General features: G+C 38.7%; 1 protein-coding gene and 1 long non-coding RNA gene across 2 annotated transcripts; one reads left to right on the top strand and one right to left on the bottom strand.

Annotated features, from left to right (window-relative positions):
* Positions 1-1,935: 1,935 nt before the first annotated feature.
* Positions 1,936-7,159, bottom strand: LOC124217195 (uncharacterized). Its single transcript, XR_006882803.2, has 3 exons — positions 7,079-7,159; positions 4,208-4,582; positions 1,936-4,102 (listed from the first exon to the last, which is right to left on the bottom strand). It is a non-coding gene; the product is annotated as an uncharacterized lncRNA (long non-coding RNA).
* Positions 7,160-7,505: 346 nt separating this feature from the next.
* Positions 7,506-19,477, top strand: LOC124217190 (purine nucleoside phosphorylase). The gene is made up of 6 exons (XM_046622580.2): positions 7,506-7,747; positions 12,190-12,284; positions 13,449-13,627; positions 14,912-15,087; positions 17,650-17,840; positions 18,432-19,477. The coding sequence occupies exons 1-6, from the start codon at positions 7,629-7,631 to the stop codon at positions 18,653-18,655; spliced, it is 984 nt and encodes a 327-aa protein (XP_046478536.1). The 5' UTR covers positions 7,506-7,628; the 3' UTR covers positions 18,656-19,477.
* Positions 19,478-20,306: the final 829 nt, after the last annotated feature.

The raw sequence follows: 20,306 nt of genomic DNA, 5'->3' as shown, positions 1-20,306 counted from the left end.
ACGAAAACTGAAGACTTTTGTGTAAAGCAAACTCGCTAGTGTCTCTTCGCCGGAAAAAGGCGAACCAATGGGAGTCAAAATTACCCTCTCTCTTACCTATTTGTGTCCGTAACCGGGGGCCTGTATGCCGCTTATTTAAAAAAATCTAGTGTCATTTAGAACCAATCTAGTATCAGTTCAACATTAGTTATCCACAGCGAATACGTCACGAATTACGTACTTTATACATATTCTACGTAATTTCCAATCGAATTGAGACAGGTACTCATTAAACATCGAAACTTTAAGAACTCATTGCGATTATGTAAGTAGCAAAATATCTGTCAATTATAAACACTATTCAGTACAATGTCGTTTCAAAGTTGTTGAAAACTAAACCTCAGAAGCTGTGACTGAAACTAGAGTTTTACTGATGTCTGCGTACTTTGAAATGTAGTCCCGGAATTCACGCTGTTCACTGAAAATCATATTTTCAAGCACTGTCGATTCAAGCGTTCCGTAATTTTATTCTTCTTCAACTAAATTCAACTCGATGAACTTCATTTGCGTTTTTCAGTCCTTGTTGAATAATATTTCTGTATTGAGAGCTCTAATTTGACTCGACTATATGTTTGTACACCCTTAATGATCCACCGTGATTTTCCGATGATCTATTACCGTGTAATTACCAGTGTGTTGTGAAATTTTTGGTGCGGTTTTAGAAAAATGAAGGCACTGTTCAGTTCACCCAAATTACTGCAAGCGATCTATAAGATCGAATAACTTGATCAATTGCGATGAATCGTGAAATAAATCGTTAAAACTATGAAAATGTCGCTTAATGGTTGAAACGGAAATTTAGGGAATGGACTCAAACATGTTCTTTTCGTAGATTGGCTAATAATTTTTGCTTAGGTATGGTGTGAAAGATTCAATGATTTTCGGTGATACGAAATTAGAATTAGCAGCGAAGATAAAACAAATATATTAGAAAATATAAATGATTGATTATTCGCTTGACATTAAAATCTTGTGAGCAATGACTTGTACGATTAAGCTATTGCAGGCTATTCAGATCGTCTTATCTTGTGACAATAAACGTACTTGAATCGATAACAGTTGGTGGTAAACGGTTTGGCATTCATTGATTGTAATAATCCGACAAGAGCTGGAAGCTATTTCGTATTGTGATAAATTGAAGTGAATCCGAAGCGTGATGAGGTCAGCGGAAGTCAAACGTCTAAGACGGGAAATATTTGGAATCGTAAAGAATGTATTTATAGTATTTTTAAATTTTATTGGTAACAAGAATGATTTGAATAACGAAAATCTTACGCGAAAAAATTAGACACTACTAATTTTGGCATATTCTTCTTTTAAAAATAACAGCGTTCAGTATTTTTAGTATTAGCTTTCAAAAACGCCTGGTCACTTGCAGACAAGCAACACATAATGCATGAATCAAATCGTGTAATCAAACACCAGGCGCACGATACGCGGACGAATTGCCCATCGGTACGTCAGCAGGCGTTTTCACCTACATTTTTCCACATACTTCAAACTACCAAACATCAATAAACAAAATATCACTGTTATTCGAAGTAGTGTAGTGATAAGTGTAGCTGAATATTTTCTGGAAGAAATAATTGATAAGCTTTCACTGCATGAGCATGAATAAGGAAACAGGTGTTTTCTAAATGGACAATTGAATGATAAGGATAATTAAACTGCAATCCTATAATTGCAGTATATCATTCCGATGTCATTAAATTCATGTTTATCATTTTTTATGTTAATTGAATGAAATTGTTTCATGCTGATACAAGAAGACCCAAAGGAAACAGAACTCGATAAACGAATAATAAGAAACTTTCACGAATCAAAAGCGTGTTGATTATAATGCGCGAAATGCAGATACGTATATACATATATAGCGACCCAATAATAATATTATCATGTTATTTATGTTACTTATTGCGTTATTATTTTCTTCATTACTAATCATTATACTTCAAGCCTTGATTATGTCGCAATTCTATATGTGTCCAAACAAACATTAATTCGAAGGCAATTACACGCACGTATTGCCGCAGTTATTTGCGCGATCGAATGATTTGACATAAATGGTCACGATTTTAAGAAAAATAGCGAATCATCACTTCAGAAATTAATTTTCTTACATCCCTCGTGAAAATTGATAATCACGGCTTGAGCGAGTTTTGTAATCTCGCTGTTTTCTCCGCATCGTTTGATTCGAGCTTTCTATTAATCATTTGTAACTCACTGACATTATCAGAGTCAGAGATTCACGTTATTGTTAGATAACAAATTACACCGAAACAATTAAATTTAAAATTGTTTCTTTGTTGGTATTTTTTTACATTCAGAAACGTTTGAGTCAAAATCCCGTTGCGATATATTTTGGTAAGAAAACCCAGTAAAATAGAAAAATATTTGTTTTAGGTGCGCGTAAAAACAGATGAAGTCATTTTACGCTGACATTTCAAAAATCGTTAGAAAAACTATAACTACTCAACTTCTGTAGATAATATGTGCTTGTGAAATGATAAAAGAAATACGTTCCAGAAATACTTGTCTGTTAAAAATCAAAATTTATATAAATAAACATTCAATGAAATTACTGTATCTAGAATATTTTTTAAATCCTCCGAAAACGTTCACGTACAAAACGATATTTGACGAAATATTTAAATTATTAAAATTCGCGATAACAAGAGAATGGAAATTCTGCAGAAACGTTCCACGCTGTGCGAGCATCTCGAGCGCTAAATCACATATAGTAGGAACCCGAAAATTCGCCGGGAATCGACGCTCCCCACTCCAGACGTTCGGCTGCGCAGAAACTCTAAAATTGAACGTGGAAAGCTGGACTGGATAAGACTCGATTTCCAAATTTAAGGAATTCGATTAGAGAAGAAGCGATTCGGGCGCGGGACTCAAACTTGTAAAACGAACTTCGAATCTACGAGTGGCTTGTCCGTGCCGCGTTCTTTCTACGTTTCCGATAATCGACTCACATGTGAACCGACAATTATCATTAGAGCAAAGGCCAAAGGGTCTCGATCCCACGTCGCGAGACCCCCCAAGGCTCCCTACTTGCGTCACTTAATTGCGATACACGAATGATATGACCGCCGATTTCGCAAGAGATAAACGGCCGTGTGTGCAATCTTTCTGCAGAGCATTATCGTATCGCCTGTCGTTAATTTCATCATGCGCGAAACTGCCGTGAAATGAATTTGTAAAATTTTAAGTTTTTTCGTCACCCCATGGGGACTGCAGATAAGAATATTTTTAATCGCGCCGCCGAGACAAATGGCACGAAAAATATTTATTGTATACACGTTTTTACCGATACGTTTGTCAGTGATCAGCAAAAGAAGACTGATTCTCGTATATTCTCAGCGAATGATTTCATTCAACCGTACTTCATCAATATTGCAGAACAAGCGTTGTATTTAAATATTCTCCGGAGTAAAGATTTGTATCTAGTTTTTGAAGTTCTACTCTAGATGCAAGTTGAACGCGTAAAAATTATATTTGTTCATTTGAAAATTTTCATTTTCGAACCAGTAAACGAGAATAGTCCGATTTTTCACAACTGTCAGATGTTGGGTGTAAATTCGCATTGTACTACCAAATTACAATTTTTCGATGCCGGAATACTTTTTTGCGTATAGTTTTTCAAGTTTATCTGCAATATAAGTTGAATGTGTAAAAAATTATATTCATTCAAGACTGCGTTATCTCTAGAGACGTATAACAAATTACAATACACGTGAAAAATTCGAAAATTTTGTTTTTAGACCATCGAACCAGATTAATTTAATAATTTTTCATCGTCAGGCGTTAATTCATCGGGCAACAATTCGCATCACATATACCATGAATTTTTCATTAAAGAAAAATAACTGCAAATTTTTTCCTCTCCCGCAGCTTGATCGAAATTTGCGTTTGGTCTTTTTCGTCGTGATCGATTGTTCATCCCTTCGTCCCTATGCCAGTAGTTCCGAACGGCACGTTCCATATGGCCCTAAAATTTCGCTATAAGCGAAGTCAGTCGGATGATGATCGAACGGCGTGTCAAGAGGCGAAGAAAAAGCTGAAAAGAACACGTGTAGAAGGCGGCTGAATGATCTTGAAAATACCAGCGTAGCATTTTCCATGCAGGAAAATATCTTGTGTCTTTAAGGTATTGCGTACGTACGACAGTGGAATGCACATATATGCATGGTAACGACACGGAACGGTGCCACTAGTATTTCATACCCCACGATGGATAAAAATCTGTAAAACCAGTCATCATCCGGACGGCGAAACGACTGACGAGAATGTTGTTCGATTCACTCGAGGCGCTTTTGCCGGATATGCAACGAGTTTCTTGCTCGCAGCTGCGATCCAAATGCGGTAGTCGCGGAATGGCAAAAAAATAATAGGTGTTAATTTCATGCCGCTGTTACAGCTCGGACGATGTTATATTCCGTGCAGTTCGGCGATAATAGCACAGCTGCTGGTGCCAATGACGCAGGAAAATCCGATATTCTCTGCCGATCGGAGATTTTTCGAAGGCTGTTCGTAGGTGCTGTAATACAACATAACGTGATGAATCAAATTTGGCATCTGATTGAAAAAATGGGTACACGTGCGCAAAAAGGGATGAAACAATTGAAAAAAAATTTGAGCAAACGTAGAAAACTGAAAATTATAATAATATGATCTCGCTTATCCTAGCAATTAGGTACCTCTATGTATCGCAAAATCGGTGAGATTCGATCGCTTGTAAAATCTGCAGTAAAATGTTTAAACGAAAAATAAAAAATACGTCCTCGTTATTCCGTATTTCTTTGATTTAATATCGCGAGAGTTGGATTTTTTCACTCTGCAAATACCCAATTCAGGCTATCGCTTTATCGTTTTACTTTCACTGGAAAACGAAAATATATCTTCTCACAATATCGCGCACATTTCACTTGTCGCTTGAAACAATGTAGAGTTGTATAAATCTATCGAGTGCAAATTGCCAGCAACATGCATCGAGTGAACGTAACTCTTTCTTTGGAGGCAGAATTTTTCCACGTTACGGACTTGGAAAAGACAAAAAACAGTCGGATCATATTTTTATTTTTTATAAAAAAAAAAAAAAAACTTACGAGCAGCTGAATTTCACTGATTTTGAACTATATTGTAGATAAAGTTTGCAGGCATGCATAATGACGTTGCGTTGTCGTATGAGTTTTCAATTTTCGTTTGATCGAAAAAGTGAAAGTGGGAAATAATTGTTTCTGGTTTCCCTACTCGATACAATTTTTTTTTCACGCATCATTTTTTTTCACGCAAAAATCCAACCAGTAGCGAAACGGCCCTGAACCTCGACACTCACAAAGTGGCCAATTTCCTTTTCAACCCACAATCAGTCGACTTCCGGCGAACACAAGCTCCACTGTGTTACATACCTGCAGCGTTTCGATGCGTGCAAAACAGAGTTTCGAAAAATTTAGTACTTCTGCTACGACGTGCACTTCACGTATTATCGAATCGAAAACGAGTCAGCTGAAAAATAATTTTCCAGTTGTCTTTGACAGGAAAATATCGTTAAAAAAAATTATTGCTCATCACATTTCCACCAAGCAGAGACTTCAAAAATAATCATGTCATATTTTTCCTCATTTCCGTTAACGTATGACAGCTACAACAGTTAGATGCAATTAAATTTTGCTGTTTTTAATATAGGTATATACATACAAGGCATTCTACCCCAAACCGACCTACGTCTGATTCTCAATATCGGCGATTGAAATTAATTTTTAAGTATGGTGTAGAGTGTACAAAAAGAATTAAATAAAAATCACTTTTCACCAAGTTTTAGATTCTTCGGACCATGGGTTTAATTTTTACTGGTCAACAGGCGAAGCGAGTGATTGAAAAGTGAGGAAAAACGTATAGAATATAAATTTGTATTTTTAAAATTAATATTTAATTCGCTTTTTCTCACTTTTTAATTACTTGTTTCGCCTGCAGAGCAGTAAAGATCCAACTCGTGATGCAAAAAATCTAAAACCCGGAGAAAGATGTTTTTTTTGCTACACTCTATACTATACTTATAAAACAAAAAAGAATCACCGCTGATGAGAGTCATAAGTAGGTCGGTTTGGTGCGGAATGCCTTGTATACTTTATTCATTTATTCATGTATTCAAATATTTGTATATAAGTAAGTGGAATACAAACTTTGTAGATGTCACAATGTTTGTACAAAATGCGTGAAAATTTTCGTAGAATGAGTGCTTTTCAGTGATTGCGTAGTGTAGATCAAAGGCGGGTCAAGTTTTACCAACGGTAGTTCCTAATTAACGCTATTGCAGTACTAAATGATACCTGTAATTTCAGACTAACGATTAGGATTCTAACGCCAGCTGCACGTAGACGTCTGAAGTAAAGTTTTTACATCAGATTAGGAGGATTTTGGTTCTACTTGTCTAGGCTTTTCTTAACTTAGAACTGATTAGATTTTGGATACGGTCGGTCAGGTAATTCAACCAGTTATTCGAATAAGAAGATCTAAAAATAAATAAAAACGATCATGTCTCGAGAAAGGATCTCGACTGGGGCTTTTTGTACCTTAGAATTGACCGAACTTTTGATTTCATCAGTCGGGCGGTTTTCGAGTTATTTAAATGACAAACTCGGTATAAAAAAGAATTTAATTCATCAGCTTCACCCAAATTAACCACTCGTTTCAGACCGTTTTATCCGCTTCAACTTTGCTCCAAATGATTGAAGAAGAAAAAATATCACCAGATCATTATTTCCTGAGATCAAATTTACAAAATTCCATCAAACCGTCTCAAAGTTGTTACCACTCTTATTTACCTTACGATGTATTTATTCTAATAACTTGAAAACCGCTGGACCGTTCGGACCCAAAATCTAATCAGTTCTAAGTGGAAAAAGGCCCCGTCAATTATGACTACGATCATTCAAATCCGTACATTCGCTCTCGAGATATCGTCGAGAAAAATTTGGTTACACACACACACGCACACGATGATCCGAAAATGGTAGGAAGTGATTTTTCAAACCTTAAAATCGAATCCTCAATATTCGTTGTGATCATAGTAACTTCCCCTTATCGCTTTTTCCTTGGATAGAAAAAAAAAAAAAAAAAAAAAAAAAAAGAAAAAGGAGCGGGTAGTTAATAAATGTCGAAAAAAATGATGAGAACACTGTCGGTGTTTGGATCAAAGGATCGAAATGTCGAATGTTGAACGGAGGTGCGGTTGCGTTAAAAACAATCTGTAGGCAAGAGTGTGCGGTTGTGAAGAGTGGTATAAACAAGGCAATTGGAGCATTTACTTGCGCGGACGGGTTATCACCACGTGGCCTCTGTGTTCCCTGCATTAATCTCGGCGGTGATTGGCCGTCGGCTCCGTACCGTCGGCATTAGGAAAATAAAGCAAAACCCCCAGGCCTCGGTGAAAAATAATACGTTCCCGGGTTCGGAGCCGCGTATAAATCGAGAAGGGCGCAGCTGGCCGCTAGACATTCTACTTGTGGATTTCGCGGCGTCGCATCGACTCGTGGGAATATTTGAAAAGCTGTAAAAATTCGTCGATCATCATCCTCCTCGCCATGTCCCGTCGTCATCTCGCCAATGGTCACGCTACCGCCACGGCCGCTGCTTCGACAGCCGACGCTATACGTCTGAAGAAACAGGAAAATGAACTCGTCGACGTCGCCGCGAACAGCGTGTGAGTTTCACCAAAGACTTTTGCAATTGATGTTTTTTCAAAACGTCTTATACGACGCGGTCGGACTCGTTGACTCTTCGCCCGCTGAGAGAAGTTTTTAGTTCCGTAACTATTTTCATTTTTTTACCACTATCGAAAAATGTAGTTCCAGGTACAAAATTAAAATTAGCTATGTAGCTGTTACCGGAAAGTCTGGTATCCGTTGCTATTCTTTCTCGTTACGATCGCTGTTACTATATTTTCTTGTAACTTTTGCGGAAATTTAATGCTTGTGCAACAATGAGTTGATGTTAAAGCCTTGTTTAACTAAAAAAGTAGAGTAAACTGAAAAAACTGATTTTGCGTTGCGATTACCAAAAAAGGATCGACGATATCGCGAAATGGTTACGCGTACCTCGTTTTTCGTAATTCCAACAATATTCAAACAGTTTTTTTTAACGATACCTGTTTCGCTGAATTTTTCAAGTTACTGTAACAAATGAGATATTTCTCAGTGCCATAAACGTGATGATCCGGTAAGTCGTCGGAGGTGTTCCTTTCTTTCTTTTTTTTTGTTTTCATTTTGACTTGAGGAAACGTCGTTTGATTCGAAAACAAAATCCAGAGACCAGATTCAAACTTACTTCCTTCCTTCTCCGTTTTCCTGTTCCTTTTTTTTCTTTGGTTCAAAAATAAAATCCAACGTGATCAGATTCAATCACGCTTTGTATCGACTCATTGAATTGTTTCATGCGGTAGTTGAATATGTCCAAATTCACTGACACTGTCAAAATTAGTAGATGCTGTTTAATACATTCTTGATGCTCATACCGAAAATCGATTCGTTTCGTTGAAAAAAAATGGCGCAACTCGTGCGATTTTAATTTTTTTTGGCATTCGGAATTTGAAACTTTTTTGAGAAAGTTTAATGAGGTTTTTTCTACGCGTCAAATGAAAAAGATCAGTTGTGATTACCGTTCTTACTTTACTGGATTTGCACGTTAAGTCAATGATATCGTGCAGCGTGTTATTGAGAAATTTTGTTTCTTTGTAACCGTACTCACAGTACGTTTAAGACTCTATCGGTCAAGTAATTACGCAGTATCTCAATAATTTTTCTTCATTTTGTGAGCATGTAAGACCGAGATAAGGTTTATTGGGGAAAGTACAGGGAGCGATTAATCACGTCGTATTTTAACGAAAAGATTGTGGAATGAAAAGAAGAAACGTGATACGACAAAGAGTGAAAGAAACTCAGAAAAAGCAATTCACTCAGGAATGTATTTTTTAATACATTGTCTTGTCAATTTTTCAAATCTAAATTTCGCTACGCGTACACGGTTGTAAAACTGAAATCACCTAATCGTAATTTTTATTACCATACTTCTAAATTCGTAATTTGCCGGTTTTTAATTTCAGGCGCCGTTTTCCGACCGGGTATCAATTTAAAGTGACTAGTAATCAAATCTTGCGCAAATCGGTCAAAGTTGACAAGTCTCGCGGCATGTTTTTATCTCTGATTCTTATCTCTGATCGGAATTATTACTAATGAGCAATATTATGTTTTTAGGCGTCGAGCATTGACGCATGTAATGATTAAAATCGCGCGACTTCTGATGAAATGAAGAAATATACGCTCCGATTTGTCCATCTTCGAGAAGGTCACGAAAATTTTCTTTGCAACCTTATTATTACGATCGTTATTTTTTATCCATATGAACAACACGTCGCAATCGATATAAATATCATAATAATTCACCGCGATAAAAATACAATGATCAACAGCTTGTTTTCTGTCCGAAAAAATTCCGGATCATTCCGGATCCGAAATTCGTCCCTGCGGAAGAAACGCGGATAGAAGCTGACGCTGAGTCGTTGATGTTTCCCAATTTGCACATGTTACGATATTAATCAGAGGTAACTGAAAGGCGGTAATATCATAAATTCAAGCGCAAATCTTACATATCAAACTTGTAAGTCGTTATTAATTACAATAGTTATCAACGCTCTGTACTCTCGCAGAGATTTCTTCGCAAGGTTCAAGTTGACGGTAAATAAAAGCGAGAATTAAAGAAAACGGCAAAGAACTTGAACTTTTACGATGTTACAAACGGAACGTTTGAATTTACACAAACGTTATTTATAATTTATCAGCATGCAACTCGGAAGCTTCATGCTTTGCAAACGATAAGAGGCCATGGTTTTGTTTTTCCGAGTTTGCGGTCTTGCGGAAACGTGGTCAAGTTGCGGCGAGCCGCGACAAAGTTTATTTGAGCTTTGAACCCCGTTTGAAGGTCACGTTTCGTGACTGATTCAGATTCAGACGCATGTACAGATTGGTAGAGTTACAGATCATGACCATCGAAATGGAAATAGCTGCCACTCAACGTTATCACTGTCGTGATTCTACGGCCTCGCAAAGAAGTTCTCTTAACACTTTTCGTAAAGAAAAATGTGCGTCGATAAAAACCGACATGATCAAAAAGCTGCAATTTTTAGTGTAAAAATTAGCTTGCTTGAAGGGATGCCTTACTAGATTTGGACGTTGACGTATATGTATTAAAATATCTAAATACCACATATCGGAAACGAAAAAAAAAAGTAGACTCAAAAGCGCGATTGTACGTATGCAGTTCTGAACAAATATACCCCAACACGTTTTCATTTGAAAAAATTTCACCTCTTACAGTAACTAGAAAAATTGAGTAAAACAGGTATCGTTGAAAAAACTGTTTGAACATTGTTGGAATTACGAAAAACGAGACACGCGTAAACATTTTGCGCTATTGTCGATCCTTTTTTGGTAATTGCAACGCAAAATCAGTTTGTTCGGTTTACCCTACTCTTTTAGTTAAACAAGGCTTTAACGTCAATTTATTGTTGCACGAGCATTAAATTATCGCAACAGTTACAAGAAAATATACTAACAGTGATGATAATGAGAAAGAATAGTAACGGATACTAGACTTTCCGGTAAAAGCTAGAAAACTAATTTTCATTTTCTACTTGGAACTGTATATTTCGATTGTGGTAAAAAATGAAAGGAGTTAAGGACTGAGCGGTAATCGTAACTAAAAATTTCTCCCAGTGTAGCCTTTTTTTTTTTATTATGCTTGGACTTAGATATTTTGAGATACATACGTGAACGTCGCAATCCAGCAGGATACCGTTTTGAAAAATTTCGAAACTGTGTGTAACGAGTTTTCGGAGCGCATGAATAAAAGTCCCCGAAGTCAAAGTTAGCTACTCTGTATTACGTATACCGTGGTTATACGAAAGCACAGAGCTTGCAATGCCAACAGGACTTGATTCTGGTTCGAAACAACAATTTCCCCAACTTTCAGTTAATAAACAAAGTGCGGAGCAAAGCAAAGCGCAGCGAATATCTGCATTTCGCGGATAACTAGACAAACCATGCTTCATATCCTGCCCCGCGCGTTGTTACGCGCATACCCGTGAATTATTATGGTTCACGGCGGTGCACGCGCGATGAACAAAAGTTGACGTGTGCATGCGGCGTTAGAAATGGGTGCCTGAACGGAATTCTCTCTCACCCCCAATTCGCGCTGCACCCTCGTAGTACAACTAATTTGTAATATTCGAACTTTCCCGCGCCCGGAACACAACGTTACCTCGTTTGAGTACCCAATTAGTAAAGTTAATGGTTTATTACAAAATTACCTCCAAGTTATATCTGCTGAATTCAACCCCCTCCCCCCCTCCCCCCCCTTCCAGCCCCCTCGTCGTTGATAGGACGAATGCCGTCCTTCTCTTTCAAGGCTAACCAAACCGAGACTCGACGACCCTTCGCGTTGTCGCTGCAGTGTCATGGGTACCATCAATGCTGTCGTGAAATGACTTATCGTAGCGCCATTTTTTTTCCGCTCTTGGAAACTAATCTTGATAAGATCGATGACGGATCGGTCGGTAATTGATTTAACTGTCTGTAAAATCGCGATGCATTTTCAGAGCGAAATCGGCGAAACGTAAGTTGGAAGAAGAGAAAAAGATTTTTTTTTAATCTGTAGTGCAGTGTCATTTTATAGCCGACAGTGGTGAACGGTTACGAAACAACATTGTTATCGTCTGATTGAAATGAGAAAAGGTTTCATGATCAGAACGTTCAAGATTGTTAAACTGTACTTATTTTTATTTCCTTTTCACCGGTCTTTAAAGTCGTATACATTGACTATACATTTGAAAGCTGCGAATATCTCGTTGTAAATAAGAAGTTATGGCATACCGAAAATACAAATGCAAGCTACAAAACCAATTTTCATTTTGTACCGAGAACTAATTTTTTCGATTGTGGTAAAAAATGAAAATAGTCAAGGACTGAGCGGTAAACGGAACTAAAAATTTCTCTCAGTCTACGCACTGCTTTTTTTCCAAAGGTATGCCTACAACTGGGAATAAAATTTAGAGAGTACCAAAAATTACGAAGCTTCCTTTCTCTGTTTCAGGTACACCTTCGAGGCTCTCGAAGAGTCCGCGAATTATCTTTTGGAGCGGACATCAATAAGGCCGAAAATCGCTGTGATCTGCGGTTCGGGAATGGGTAAGAAACGGATTCGAAACGCGATGCAAAATTTGGTGTCTTCGGCCCGCGGGAACTTTCGGGAATAATCGGGGGCTGCGAAGCCGGTTTGACGACCGTTGTAAATCCCAGAGCGCCGTGCCGATTCGATGCTTTCGGGGTTTCACTGTTATTGGATTATCAACATTACGACACGATCTCCGGGGCATCCGTCCGTAATTAATTGCGGCTCGGGTGCCTCTTTAATCGGCTGTTTCCAACGTCTAAATAATTAAACTTTCAATCCAATGAATTTTCTCATTCAGAGACGAACCCATTTCTCGCTCGATTCGGAGACCCGTAAAACAGCTCTCGGAGGAAAGCTTCCGCCGTCGCCGCAGCTCTAATCTGAATACTCTCGCTCAAAATTCACCCAATTCAAATAAACCCCATTCAGAATCGTTCATGAACCGTTTTAACCCACCCTGAATAAGCGAAACGAAGCATTATCAATCTCAGACGAATACGTAATGTACATTTGAATACGCGGCTTTCTATTTACGCCGTAATATTGACCCCGGATGTTACACGGACGATGAATCGAGACGACGAATAAATGTTTTGAGGTTGATCGACTGAATGGAGATAATTTTGTAATTGGTAAAGTAATGGATAGTCGCGCGTTCGGTACTGTACATCCGTGTACGCGTTACACCCATGGAGCTTGTAAGCAAAAGCTCGTTTCATTCAAAGCACTGTTTCGAACCACTCTCTGAATCGGATTTTGCACTTTTTTAGCAACCGATTGAACATTGATCTTTTTCTATGTATATATCGGTGCAATGTTTAGCGAATAAACTGCTCAACGATGATAAAAAAAGGAAAGTTTTAGTTGGATTGCAAATACTAATCTGCTGAATAAAATGATCCGTCTTAAACAAAAATCGAACGAATCTGAGAGCAAATTTTGTCACTGTTTTCAAGCCATTGACAACGAAAGGTTGGTATTTTTTATTCGCATAGTTTCAAAAATAAAAAATACCGTACCTTATTTTGGTAATAAAAAAATTGGATAACGAGTAGAGAGAAGTTGTCCGGAGTATGGAGAAATTCAGATTTTCTTCGCTATTACGTTTTTCTCAAAATTTACAACTCGATCCAAAGATGTACGAATAAAGACAATCGGAATTTTGAATTGTGTGACAGGTTCATTGGCCGATGCACTCACCGATAAAGTTTGCTTTGCCTACGAGTCGATTCCACATTTTCCCGTGTCAACTGTCCCCGGTCACATGGGTCAGCTCGTCTTCGGATTCCTCAGGGGTGTTCCGATAATGTGCATGCAGGGGAGGTTTCACTACTACGAGGGATATCCACTTTGGAAGGTGAAGTACTTAAACATCTGAAACATGAAATTTTTAACTCTGATTAAGCGTTCTTCAGAAAAAAAAATCAGAGAACTACGATGAGTTAATTAATTTCAACAGAACCAGGCATTTGTTTACAGAATAATTCAATGCGCCTCTCAGGGAATAATTTCCGAACGAGTAAATAATTAAAAATCAATACGCGAACGCAGTGACTGGTGTTGTTTTTAGTTTTCTTCTTTTCACTGACAAGTTAGCGCCATTCCGATTTATTGATATACCTACTGTAGTCAGATGTTTTCACGGATATATAAGTATACGTAATATTCAGAACACGTGTCTTGAAACAGTGTAAATTGGACAAATTTAAGAGATCGTAAAACATAAATCGTTCGTCAAATTTACACAGTCGGAGAAAGAAAGAGAGCAATTTCAATTCGCTGCGATTAGCTTCGACGTTTGGTTTTAAAATGCAGTGTTTATGAATGAATCTTCGTATAAGCGATAAGAAACACGCTTCAATTGTTACTCTCTACATTCTAAGTCGGGCACTAAATTTCCGTTTTCGTCTTCTCTGATTCTTTTTCACCGATCCTAAACCACGCTCACCTTTGGCAATAATTGTTCTCCCATCCGCGGAGGCAAAAACCTTCAGACATAATAACGATCACGAGAGTAATGAATGTAAATGAAAATGATTAAGATTCTCGGGCTCCCCTTTGAAATTAGCATGAACAAGCAGCGGTTCTGCGATTCATGGGCGTCGGTTGATTTACAAAAAATGCCCCATACATGTTTCACGATATCAAATTCAAATTATTCATAGATAGACCGAGGGTTAGAAAATTACGCCAGGTTATCAATAGTTGCACAGATTGGAATAAAGTTGAATAAGCTTGGAAAAAAAAAGAACCGACAAAAAACAAACCATTGACGATTACGAATGGGAAGAAAAAAAAAAAAAAAAAAATTCGAACGCAAGTCAGATAGAATAAAGTCAGTGAGTATTTGATCGAATTTATTTCATTTCTCGAAGAGAGTTCCGTTTGTACAAATATTCTTCGTAAAGCTAATTGGAAAAAAATTGTTTCTTGATTAGAAGAAACGATGAAATAAATTTTTCTATCGATCGAATAAATTTACCCTCGTTAATGAGCTTACATTACCGGAGAAATTCTGTTTATATTTTCTTTTTCTCACGGTGTAATATAACATACAGCACGGATGAACGGAGGTAGTGAAACGAGAACTACCAAAAGGTATAGCCTGTAATAATGATGAATTTTGTGTGCGTTTCCACAGTGCTCGATGCCCGTTCGCGTGATGAAACTGGTAGGAGCGAGCCATCTGATAGCGACGAACGCTGCGGGAGGTCTGAATCCGAATTACAAAATTGGGGACATCATGATGATGCGTGATCACGTAAACATGATGGGTTTCGCGGGAAACAACCCCCTGCAGGGACCGAACGATGACAGGTGAGTGAAAGGGTTGGAGGGTTGCGGGGAAGGGGATTTTCTTTGGAAACTCGACGTAACGCTGCAATGGGACGCGGATGAAAATATCGCAGTTTCGAAATCCCCGGTATTCTTGTGAGATTAGCGTGTGTGAGTTGTAAACGCGAGGAATGAACCCTTAAAGCCGTAGATTCAAGCGGAGGTCAAAAAGTGAGACGAAGGTACGTTCAACGAAGGATTGAAAATTTAATTCGTGGAATTTTGGGATACAGGCAATTCAAAGGTGTAGGTATGTACGTGAATGTCGGAAGGTAGAAGGGTCGAAGTGTGCAAGAGGAGAAACCGAGTTATAGAATTATGAGAATGAATTGGAAATTATATCAAATCGAAATGTAAGATCGTCGGAATTCTGACGGTCGTGTATTTCGGTTTTTTATTCTTAAGCTTTTTGCATTTTCACTTTGTCTCTATTTTGAATTGTCTCGTGATAACAAATCAGCGAACTTTGCAGGGCTGATCCTCCGGGGGCAAAATCAACCCCCGAATCTTTCGATTCGATCAGGAATTACGCGACGTTTTTCGCGTGATAAATTTTCATCTCTATCCACTCTTTTGTTTTGTTAATCAAAAAGCGTAGGATTCAGATATTAATAATATCAGGAAGTCCTTGGCATTCAGATTTTTTCTTTTCGAAATACACGATGTTGAAACTCAGTTCGGTATTGAAAATTTCACAATTTTTATGTCAAAGTCATAACTAGTGACTCCAGAAACCGTAAAATTTAGACTTTTACGGAATTTCCCTCCGCCATATCGAATATCATGCGTGGGTAAACTTGGTGATTATTGATCTTAAACCGCTTGAAAACTATAACCTAACAATAATTGTCCCGTCTCGAAGAGGATGATGTTAGCTGATCGATCGATCAGCACTGTCTAATTGGTTTGTCAGTTGATCGATTGATTCGAAAGACAATCGTCAGTAGTCCACGACTGTTAATTGCGCAGCCCTAATTTTAGCACTCGAAAGTTAGACAGCGTTTTCCAACTTCCTAACTCTCGCAAGAAGTTACGGAGAGTCTGTAAATTGAAAATGGTAAAGCAGTCGAGCGTTATGAGACGGTCGGGTCTGAGATTCCTCGGGGTTTTCGGGGGTATGAGAAGGGACGAATTGATGCAGCCCCGAGGCAGCTAAGAGGCTAGGGAAAATAAGAATTAATTTGTCTTATTGGAATATCCCCTGAATCGAATTGATGAACTATTTGCAGAGCGGCATAAAGAACCTGATTGGCGTATTTGCTCAGAAAACTCTTTTCTCCGGGTCGCTCCCACTTCTGCCTCTCTCGGTATCCCGGATCCTCCTTCCCCGTCCTTCGTTAGCCCTCCTCTCCTCTTTTCTTGCACAGTTTTCTCAACCCGGGATGAACAAGAATTCGCCCCGGAGTCTCTCCACTTTATATCACCCCACACTTTTGTCACTCGGCAAGAGATAATAATGGACCACCCTCTTCTCTTCGTGCCACCGACGCAACGCTGGGAATTAGTTCCACCGCTAACCTCACCTAGGCAGATTGGCTAAACTGTTGCTTGAGGGTAAATGGGACCCACGGTCTCGATCTGAAGTAAGGAAAATATCACGAAACAACTTCTTCGACGTGTAAAAGAAATGAACGTGAGCGGGGTCGACTCACACAAACCCGCGTATCGAGAATATGAGGAGAGGATAGTTATTGAAAATCCGATCAGCGTTCAAAACGAGCCCAAAAATGTTAGAATCGGATCAAAAACAACAGCAAAGTTTGATCGCTCTGAATCTTGTAATTGTAAAACCTTTTCTCAAATTACCGATATCTTATCTTATGTTATTAGAATTTGCTCGGCATCGTTTCAATTACACAGCACATAAATCGTTGTAAAAACACAATTCGAGGTTCCATATCACGTATTTCAATCCCCCCTTTCCAAAAAACCCATTATACACCGAATCCCTGATATTTCATTCCGGGATGGGCATCAAGTACCCTTGAATTGTTCTATCCAGCATCAGTTTTACCCTGGCTACCCTTTCTTCTGGGCAATTAGTATTGGTCCTCGCCCCTTGGCAATCTGACTGTATAATGCAATAACTGGTACTGAAAAATTCATCCGATCCTTGAACCAATTCCAACGTAGACGACGAGCCAGTGTTTTCGATACCCGAAACGGAGATGGACCGAAAATTCATTGTCCTACTGCAATGTAATATCGCCTCTAATTGATTCCCGGTTTGACTAATGATGATAATATCTAGTCATTAGTTTCATCATTCGAACGCATACGTTAATTCCTGCACAGTGATTACGATCTGATTAATCGAAACTATTTACGGCGGATGAATGCCTTGACAAATGTCGATCCAAAATGGAATCGAATAATTGAGGATAATCTTGACTAAGTGCCGGGGGTCCGGGTTGAGTATCGATAAGTAGCGTGAATGAGGGGTGGAGGCACTATGCCGCCGGAGAGTTCACTCCTAAAGCGCGTTAAGTGGGCTGTAAATCTTGGACCCATCTAAATCGTTGCCTCCGATGTTGTTGGCTTCAGGTTCGGCCCTCGTTTCCCGCCGATGAACAGGGCCTACAACTTGAAGCTACTCGAAGCTGGGCAAAACATCGCCGAGCACATGGGGATATCCGACATCGTCCATAAGGGAGTCTACACGTGCCTTGGTGGACCGAACTTTGAGACCGTTGCCGAGCTTAAGATGCTAAGGATGGTCGGCGTCGACGCAGTCGGTGAGTTTTCGACACTCTCGGCCCCGAGAACTTGCCATGGTTGATCGATCTGCGTTTAACCGAGGCGTTTATCAAGTCAGGCTTACACCTCGGCTAGCAATCGAGAACAAGTCGTTTCTAACTCACTCGAACTTCTCTGAAAGTCACCGAGTGACGTAAGAGTTTGCTTTTCTTCAACTTATTTCGAGTCTCGAACGGGTTCCTCGATGATCCTCGATCTCCCGTTTAACTCGCGTTTAACGGAGCATCTTTGAAAGCTCTTTCTTTTGGATGAGTAAATACTTGAAGTAATTTTTAGGGCCGTGTTCGTTCGAGTCACGCAAAGCTAAGATATCAAGTCTAGTTATTCGATCACTTGAATCGTTTGAATTGATCCAAAGTTCTGCTTGGGTTTCGATTGATTTTTTTGATGATCACGAAGCCATTCAAAGTCCACGAACCTTTTCGAACTATCTAAAACGTACTAAAGTCTCTTGAAACGAATTTGTCGTTTGAAATCACGAAAGAACTATTGAAAATGTTTTCAGTATCAGTGTTTGGATTATTGGCGTGATGGCAGATTTTTATTTATTTTTTTTTTGTACCTTTCAGGCATGTCGACGGTTCACGAGGTCATAATGGCCCGGCACTGCGACATGACGGTCTTCGCCTTCAGTCTGATAACGAACAAATCGCCAACGGACTACGAGGAGAACCACGAGGCGAATCACGAGGAGGTGATAGACGTTGGAAAGTCGCGTCAACCGCTCCTCCAGGAGTTCGTCTCGCGGATGGTTGTCCACGTGGCGAAGGAGTTCGACTTGGATGGCAAATGAGTCCTGCAGGCCATCCTCCCGATTTCCTCATGCTCATCCGTTCGGTGCCAAGGGACCGCCGATATCCAGGGTTAATTCTTCCGAGTGTGACATCTCAGACGCCGGAAGCACCCTCATCTGGAAAATTTTGCAGGGATGGATATTGGCGGAAAATTTAACTCTTCCCCCGGGATACTGTCTTTAGCCACTTGATCCAGGCGAATTTACACGTTGTGTCGTCAAGTTTCGAGAAGCAGCTTGCAAATTTGTCCTGATTTTCGTTATTCGAAAACACCGAACGGAAAAATACTCAAAGGTTTTTATCAACGATCGCAGAATCTTTAAAAGTCTATCATGTATTTTCTCTCATTGTTGCAGTTTCATACTAAAGTTCGAGAAAAATACTTTACCCGCAGTTGTTTGATTTTTACGTTGTTTTTATTTTGTATACTGTATTTTTCACTCTTTCTATTTATTAGGTATTTATTCATTGATATAATTAAGTAGATGTAATAATTAGGATAGGTGACGGATGAGATCAACGAATTCACTAGCGACATTTTGGAAGCTTAATTTATTCCTTAGTCGAGAGGTGTGTTCATGAAATTCCGCGACAATTGGAACTGGGGAAATTTTTCAATTTTTATCCCCCCGAACTGTCGTTCCGATTTCTACTACACGAAAAACATTTACTTCTTCTTGTTTGTTATTTTATTCACCTGTGCGATAAAATATAGTTCTTAAATAACTGTGTTGCTATATTGTATCAAGCTTCAACTCGAAGGAAGAAGAAATAAAATGAACGAAATATCAATGCGAAAGAAAAATCGCAGATAATTGAAATCCCGTTCGAAGTTAATCCTCTTGACCTGGTTTTCCCGATCTACTATAATAACATCGTCAACGTCCCAAACACTTGTAGCCATTATAGCCCGAGAAAGTCTCACGATTCTAGAGTTCCTGTGCAATACACTATTTCGTTTCCATCTATTCCTCTTATATTTTCTTCCGACAATATTGTTTCACACTTATTTTTTACCCCCTGATATGAAAACCAATCCGCTTTGCAGGTCGTGATAATATTTTTTTTTAATTTCAATTTCTTGTATATACGTATAGGTATAGTAGTTCAAAGATATTGATTGTACAGATAGAAATGTAACAGCATTAGGAGTACGTATATACATGATGTATGTGCGCGAAAATATATACAGTTATACATGCATGTACAACTCACGTGGGTTACTCTTATCGCTTGTAATCTTCTTCAATTCATATCTTAAACCAAAAAAAAAAATAGAGAGGGAAAGTGAGAGTTAGACAGAAAAAAAAAATAGAAAACATGCTTGCCGTTTTCCCGCCGTATTTTAAAGGATGCGGATCGCAGGTGATGGAGCACAAGCGGATTATTCCCTCGCCGACTCATTTGTTAATTACGCCTGACGGTAAATGAGCGTTGCTCGTTTTATGACCAGTTTACCACCCTCTCGTGTTATAATCTTTTTATATATTACGTATATGGGGTATTCCGCGCCAACTCAATAAACGATTGACCATCAAATTTTTCAATTTCGTGAAGAATTTTTTCGATCTTAATACGACGCCTGAACATCTTCCAAAGAAATTTACATTTCGAATGATCGTTGTTCGAAAGTATTTTTATAAAATACTT

This window comes from Neodiprion pinetum, chromosome 4, assembly GCF_021155775.2.
Source record: "Neodiprion pinetum isolate iyNeoPine1 chromosome 4, iyNeoPine1.2, whole genome shotgun sequence".
NCBI classification, from domain to species: domain Eukaryota; kingdom Metazoa; phylum Arthropoda; class Insecta; order Hymenoptera; family Diprionidae; genus Neodiprion; species Neodiprion pinetum.
Note: the sequence above shows the minus strand (reverse complement) of the source record. Positions and strands in the feature narration are given on the sequence as shown.